Source organism: Piliocolobus tephrosceles, chromosome 20 (assembly GCF_002776525.5).
Source record: "Piliocolobus tephrosceles isolate RC106 chromosome 20, ASM277652v3, whole genome shotgun sequence".
NCBI lineage: Eukaryota > Metazoa > Chordata > Mammalia > Primates > Cercopithecidae > Piliocolobus > Piliocolobus tephrosceles.
In genome coordinates this window covers 18527836-18535708 of record NC_045453.1, presented here as the reverse complement: position 1 = coordinate 18535708, position 7873 = coordinate 18527836, and the positions used below count along the sequence as shown (strand labels likewise).

Sequence of the window (7873 nt, the reverse complement as noted above, 5' to 3'; positions counted from 1 at the left end):
ATGGTAGGTGTGCAGAGGGTAATAACAGGTGGCAGGATAGGTTTTCCTACTTCAGTACAGGTTCAGTTTGGATGAAAAAATTCAGAGGTGAAGTGGTCAACCTGTAAATCTTACAGCTAGGCTGATCATGGCCATGCCTAACCCTATAGCATTATATGCAGAAGATTTGGGAACCTGTGTTTGGATAATCATTTTTTGGTAGCTGAAACACAGTCACTGGACTGAAGTTGAGGATTCTCTTCCAGAAAGACTGACAATAATCAAGTCAAATAGCAATGACAGAGGTCCATATAATTACTCCTAAACAGGGACCAGGTTGGGAGGTAATTAAACTAATTGAGGGACTTGAATCAGGAAACATGACAAAGAAAAATTTGTTATGAGTACAGGGACATTTCACGTAAGTGTGCAGTTCGCTGCTAGGCTTGATTTCAAGATCAAAAGGGAGTATAGGTTTGGTACTTTGGTCCCACTGACCAGTTCAATTTGACAGGGGAGGTGATGCAAACCTGTACAGATTGGGCTTGTCAAACCTGAAACAGTTTAGGATAAATTAAGCTAAGTGTGCATATGTGAGGGATGGCTCAGGAGTGAGGGGGAAATCAATGGATGGGACCAGTTGACATTTCAGCTCTGCAAATCTAGATAAGACAAGTGGACAGAAATTAAGAGAGCCAGGGCTGACACAAAGACTCTTTCATTCTAATGATCATACAATTAATTTCCAGGAAAGACAAAACTAGGGTCAGGAAAATAGCAAACAGGTGGAAGCTTAAAGTATTATGGAAATATTACAAAGGTTTCAAAATTGGTCTGAATTTTCTTGTGTCTTTATTTTGGATGGTGCAGCAGACAACTTCCTGAGTTCACGTCCTCTCACCTCCTGTTTAAGCAAAGGAAAGAAAAACCCAAATTGGTGTTACAGGTTTTGGAAGATCTCCCTGGATTAATGTAGGTCATTTTTTTATCCTAGGGAAAGCACAGAGGATGCCTTCTATCTCAATGTTTCCCTTATTTTATTGATTAATCTTTCACTTTTTCATTCACTTAACACTTAATCATCGCTTAGTATGTGCCAGGCACTGCAAAGATCCACTAGGAATATAAAATAAACAAAACAACATTTCTGCTTTCTAGTTACTCCCAAGGCCACTCTCCAGCCAGTTCTCCTGGGAATCAGCGAAACCACAGCCCTGTTAGGCACCATTGACCTTCTATTTCCAGCGATGGAGAAATGGTCAAGCATGGGCTGGGAGCTTAATTGTATGAAGCAGCAAGTTGCTATGGAGAGTTCAAACATATGAGAGTGCAAGAATTTGGTTTGGGTGACCTTGTCCATGTAAGATGGTCAAGACCATTGTGACCATCAGCTCTGGTTAGAAACCTTGCTACGCCATTTAATAATGTGACCTCGAGTTGCTGGGTTACTTGTACTGTACTTGGTTTCTTCATCTGTCACATAAAAATAATGATATACATCTACCTTGATATAATTTTAAATTATATCAATATATGTTAATTGCTTAGTGCAGTGCCTGACACACAGTAATTGTCCAATAGATGGTGGCTATTATTTTCTCTCTGGACATTTGATTTCCTAACTGCAAAACGAGCAAATGATCCTGACAGCCCACCCAAATGTGTGTGTGTGTTTTTTTTTTTTTTTTTTAAATGGAGTTCTGCTCTTATTGCCCAGGCTGGAGTGCAATGGATGGTGCGATCTCGGCTCACCACAACCTCCGCCTCCCGGGTTCAAGCGATTCTCCTGCCTCAGCCTCCCGAGTAGCTGGGATTACAGACATGCACCACCATGCCTGGCTAATTTTGTATTTTTAGTAGAGATGAGATTTCTCCATGTTGGTCAAGCTGGTCTTGAGCTCCCGACCTCCGGTGATCTGCCCACCTCGGCCTCCCAAAGTGCTGGGATTACAGGCATGAGCCACCATGCCCGGCCTTTTAAAACTTTGTATTAGAGCAATCCTCCCTCTTCCCACTCCAAGCAAGGTTAGCCCCTGATCAATTTTCCCTATCTTAGGATGTCAAAACCTCTTCTTTTACTCACCCCAAGGACCAAGGACAGGATTAGATTCCTTCCGGTGGTTTGTATTTTGTAACACAGGTTACATCACATTCTAATTTAAGCTTGAAGTTGTTAAGGTTGCCATCACAGCCAGAGAAGACAAAAGCTTCACATCTTTTGGAGGTTCTGTTGTAGAAATATCTAAAGTGAACTTCATAGCAGCTTCCAACATTCATGTCCAATTTGCAGGGATCTGCATGAAAGGTTCCCATTGAGTTAGCGGGAATTGGTTAGGACTCAGCAGGAGAACTTGTCTTTATGGGCCCTTAAAAATTCCTACCTTTAGCCTGGAACTATTCTCATATTCAAGGACTCTGAAAGACATCTGGTTTTCTTTTGGAATTAGTTACTTGGAAAAGTTGCCCTTGCACAATGCAAATTGGTTACAGTTCCAGGTTGTTGTCGTGAGCAGTGTATTGGAAAAGGGGAAGTAGTGATCAGTGAAGAAGGAGGTTCCACCACTAGCTTGTGCAGGGCGATGAGGTTCCCTACATTTCCTATCTTACAGTTTATTAAAGTACAGTATCCTCCTGCTTCACCACATCATCTTCCTTTCCTTTTAATTGCCCACATTGGACATGCAATTCAGAGTGCCTCCTCCCCAGTTTTCATACATTCACTACACTACCTATACTTCAAAATTTAGGTAACCGTGCCTGCTGCTATCCTCAAAGCAGGATGCATACTAAAATGCTAAAATACATAACCTTGGGGTGATGCTCTTTCATTCTCATACCCCGTCATCTTCTCCTTTCTTGCCTTCCCAGAGGCAAACCCTCTGTTTTTATTGTTAAGAGTTGGGTAGTAAGTGGTTGGAACAGCCACAATCATGGTTGCATTGACAATCCAGCAATTGTTACCCACCTTACTCAAGCAGCCAGCCTGGAATTTACTCTCTGGTAAAGTTATATGCATAATCTTATTTCATACTCACAAATACCCTCTGCAGCAGGCACTTTTCTGGTCTTCATTTTACACACGGGGAAACTGAGACTAAGAGAATAAGTGGTTGAGTGACTTGTCCAAGGGCACACATCTGCTAAGTGAACAGGACCAGAACTTGGAGTGTCTGACTTATGGTATAAACTGTGCTACTTTCTTATCCCCTGGAAGTGCTGAGCCTGCACACACTACAGAAGAAATTCTCATTGCCTCTCACATTTACATTGTGAGCTCCTCTGAACAGGAATCATCTGTCCGAGAGTTCTGTACATGTCCATAGCCCAGATACTGAAAATGTCTTAATTTGCTCTGTCTCCAACCCCCTTTCTCTCTCATCCCAATACATACTCTTCAATGGTCTGGGATCTTTGAAATTTGTCACAAAACCTCTGATTCAAAATCCTTCCAGTCCTTTGGACCTCCTGTAAAAGACTGGAAAGGACTTTGTGTCATTTCTGTTTTTTCTCGTCAAACATCCAAAGGACCCCTAGTGTAAGTAATGCCCTGAGCCAAGGGATTAAGTGTCTATGGGTATTGAGTCAAGGGACTAAGTGTCTGTGGGTATTGAGTCAAGGGACTAAGTGTCTGTGGGTATTGCCATGAAAGGAAGACCTTCCTGGACTACCTAGTTAACACAATTTTCTCCCAATACCTTCTCCCTCACTCATAATTGACCTTTGGATTTATTTTCTGCCTTAGCTTCAGCTTCATACCTTTGAGGTCTCCACATATCTTCTCAGCAATTTTATTAACACCACCCAATAATAGGTTATTCAATGAGCAGAAGATGAAGAACCTTAGAAGAAATCCCAGCTTGGCAGACTTCATGGTGCAGCAAGCAGCAGGCAGGATAGTTGTGGTATCACCTGATGTTATATTTTGGGCTTGATACTTGAGACGGTTGAGCCCACCTACCCCAAGGGCCAGGACTGGACATTACTAGGTGTTGAGTTGAACAGTGAGTGCTTGGGTACCCAGCCATGAAGCTGAAGGCCCTAAACTGATTAGACCTTTGATAGTGAGTCCCATGTTCATCTAGAAGCAATAGAAACTTAAGGATCAGAGCTTCTGCATATATTTAATCATGAAGGGTAGAATCATCAGAGCAAGGAATTAAAAAAGGATTTCTTCCTTTCTCTTTTTGGCCTTCTTCCTTTCTCTTTTTGGCCTTCTTCCTTTCTCTTTTTGGCCTTTTATGCACAGAAGAAACTAATCATGGCACAAGAGAAACAGTGCAATAAGCACTATAATAATAGTAACAGGGTTGGTTATAACCTAGAGTACTACTTAATTCCGGGTGCTATTTTTAAGTAATGTGTATATACTTAATATACCCTATGAAGTAGGTACAATTATTACCATCATTTATAGATGAAATGGAAGCAGAGATTGGGTTACATGTACAAGGTCACTCATTTATTATGCGGTAGAGACAAGATATGAATTTGGCTTCAGAGTTTTTGTTCTTAGTTACACTACACTATGCTATCTAGGAGCATGAAGACATCTTGGATCTGTTTTCTCCTAAGAGTTTTGAAATTTTGGCTTACATTTACACCCTAAAACCACCTGATGTTGATTTTTTGGTAAAGGTATAACATAAGGATCCTTTTTCATTTTTCAGTGGTCCCAGACCCATTTATTAACCAGTTCCTCTTCTATTCAACTGCAAAATAATTTTGCTTAATTATGTGGGATTGCTTCTGAGCTCTTTATTTCACTCCACTGTATACCCCACTCCAAAGCCACACTTAATCTCTTGAACTTTGTTTATCTTAGGATTTTGTATTTTCATATATATTTTAGTCAGTTTGTCAAGTTATTCAAAAGACTTGTTTCGGGCCAGGCGCAGTGGCTCATGCATGTAATCCCAGCACTTTGGGAGGCTGAGGTGGGTGGATCACATGAGGTCAGGAGTTGGAGACCAGCCTGGTCAACATGGCAAAACCCTGTCTCTACTAAAAATACAAAAATTAGCTGGTTATGGTGGCGAGTTCCTGTAATCCCACCTCCTTGGGAGGCTGAGGCATGAGAATCGCTTGAACCGGGAGGCAGAGGTTGTAGTGAACTGAGACTGTGCTATTGCACTCCAGCCTGGGTGACAGAGCAAGACTCTGACTCAAAACAAAAACAAAAACAAAAACAAAAGACCTATTTCAGATATTCATTTGAATTGCATTGGATCTACAGATCAATTTGAAAAGAATGGTATCATTATAATATTGTCTTTGATATATATATATATTTCCATCTATTTAGATCTTCATTAATATTTTAAAGGTTTGGCCTGGTGCGGTGGCTCGTGCCTGTAATCCCAGCACTTTGGGAGGCCGAGGCAGGTGGATCACGAGGTCAGGAGATCGAGACCCTCCTAGCTAACATGGTGAAACCCTGTCTCTACTGAAAATACAAAAAAAAAATTAGTCAGGCATGGTGGCGCATACCTGTAATCCCAGCTACTCTGGAGGCTGAGGCAGGAGAATGGCGTGAACCCGGGAGGCGGAGTTTGCAGTGAGCTGAGATCCGGCCACCGCACTCCAGCCTGGGCGACAGAGCAAGACTCCGTCTCAAAAGAAAAAAAAAAGGTTTATGATATTTCTAATTCACGTATTACAATCTTATTTACATTTTTAACATTACTGTAAATGCTGTCTTTAAAAAAAACTTCAACTTTTATTTTAAGTTCAGTGGTACATGTGCAGGATGTGCAGGTTTGTTACATACATAAACGTGTGCCATGGTGATTTGCTGCACAGATCATCCCTACACCTAGGTATTAAGCCCAGCATTCACCAGGTATTCTTCCTGATGTTCTCCCTCTCCCTACCACCCCCATGATGTGCTCCAATGTGTGTTGTTCCCCTTGTGTGTCCATGTGTTCTCATCATTCAGCTACCACTTATAAGTGAGAACATGCGGTGTTTGGTTTTCTGCTCCTGTGTTAGTTTGCTGAGGATAACTGCTTCCAACTCCATCCATATCCCTACAAAGGACATTATCTCATTTTTTTTTTAAGGCTGCATAGAATTCCATGGTGTGTGTGTATATATTTGTGTGTGTGTGTGTGTGTATATATATATATATATATATAACATTTTCTTTATCCAGTCTATCATTGATGGGCTTTTGGATTGATTCCATGTCTTTGCTATTGTGAATAGTGCTGCAATGAACATATGCATGCATGTGTCTTTGTAACAGAATGATTTATATTCCTTTGGGTATATACCCAGTAATGGGATTATTGGGTTAGATGGTATTTCTGCCTCTAGATCTTTGAGGAATCTCCACACTGTTTTCCACAATGGTTGAACTAATTTATACTCCCACCAACAGTGTAAAAGTGTTCCTTTTTCTCTGCAACCTCTCCAGCATCTGGGTTTTTTTTTTTTTTTTTTTAACTTTTTAATAATCACCATTCTGACTGGCATGATATGGTATCTTATTGTGGTTTTGATTTTCATTTCTCTAATGATCAGTGATGTTGAGCCTTGTTTCATATGTTTGTTGGCCACATATATGTCTTCTTTTGAGAAGTGCCTGTTCGTGTCCTTTGCCCACTTTTTAATGGGATTGTTTGTTTTTTCTTATAAATTTGTTTAACTTCCTTGTAGACTCAGGATACTAGACCTTTGTCAGATGGATAGATTGCAAAAATGTACTCCATTTCTGTAGGTTGTCTGTTCACTCTGATGATAGTTTCTTTTGCTGTGCAGAAGCTTTGTAATTTAATTAGATCCAATTTGTCAATTTTTGTTTTTGTTGCAATTGCTTTGGTGTTTTCATCCTGAAATCTTCACCCATGCCTATGTCCTGAATGGTATTGCCTAGATTTTCTTCTAGGGTTTTTATAGCTTTAGGTTTTACATTTAAGTCTTTAATCCATTTTGAGTTAATTCTTGTATGAGGTATAAGGAAGGGGTCCAGTTTCAATTTTCTGCATATGGGTAGCCAATTTTTTCAGCACCATTTGTTAAATAGGGAATCCTTTTCTCATTGCTCGTTTTTGTCAGGTTTGCTGAAGATCAGATGGTTGTAGATGTGCAGTTTTAGAGTTCCCTCTATTCTGTTCCATTTTTCTATGTGTCTGTTCTTGTACCAGTACCGTGCTGTTTTGGTTATTGTGGCCTTGAAGTATAGCTTGAAGTTGGGTAGCATGATGCCTCTAGTTTTGTTCTTTTTGCTTAGGATTGTCTTGGCTGTTCAGGCTCTTTTTTTTGGTTCCATATGAATTTTAAAATAGATTTTTCTAATTCTGTGAAGAATGTCAATGGTAGTTTAATGAGAATAGCATTGAATCTATAAATTACTTTGGGTATATGGCCATTTTCATGACATTGATTCTTCCTATCCATAAGCATGGAATGTTTTTCCTTTTTTTTTTGTATCTTCTGTGATTTCCTTGAGCAGTGGTTTGTGGTTCTCCTTGAAGAAGCCCATTACTTGTTAACTGTATTCCTAGGTATTTTATTCTTTTTGTGGCAATTGTGAATGGGAGTTCATTTATGATTTGACTGTCTGCTTGCCTGTTTTTGGAATATATAGGAATGATAGCAATTTTTGCATTCAGATTTTGTATCCTGAGAGTTTGCTGAAGTTGCTTATCAGGTTAAGATGCTCTAGGATTATGTCATCTGCAAACAAAGATAATTTGACTTCCTCTCTTCCTGTTTGAATGTGCTTTATTTCTTTCTCTTGCCTGATTGCCCTGGCCAGAACTTCCAATACTACATTGAATAAGGAGTGATGAGAGAGGGTATCATTTTTCTTGTGCTGGTTTTCAAGGGGGAATGCTTCCAGCTTTTGCCCATTCAGTATGATATTGGCTGTGGGTTTGTCATACATGGCCTT

The 7873-nt window shown here is 40.1% G+C and overlaps 1 protein-coding gene across 1 annotated transcript; it reads right to left on the bottom strand.

Annotated features, from left to right (window-relative positions):
- Nucleotides 1-2082: 2082 nt before the first annotated feature.
- SPINT4 (serine peptidase inhibitor, Kunitz type 4) lies at nt 2083-3877 on the bottom strand. The gene is made up of 2 exons (XM_023197122.2): nt 3736-3877; nt 2083-2273 (listed from the first exon to the last, which is right to left on the bottom strand). Exons 1-2 carry the CDS (start codon nt 3848-3850, stop codon nt 2083-2085), a joined length of 306 nt encoding a protein of 101 aa, XP_023052890.1. The 5' UTR covers nt 3851-3877.
- Nucleotides 3878-7873: the final 3996 nt, after the last annotated feature.

Excerpts from the sequence above, each read along its gene's own strand:
- SPINT4 (XM_023197122.2), bottom strand. The coding sequence starts at position 3,850 with ATGAAGTCTGCCAAGCTGGGATTTCTTCTAAGGTTCTTCATCTTCTGC. Across the intron at positions 2,274-3,735 it reads GATATGTGGAGACCTCAAAG|ATCCCTGCAAATTGGACATG; the intron begins GTATGAAGCTGA and ends CCTTTCATGCAG.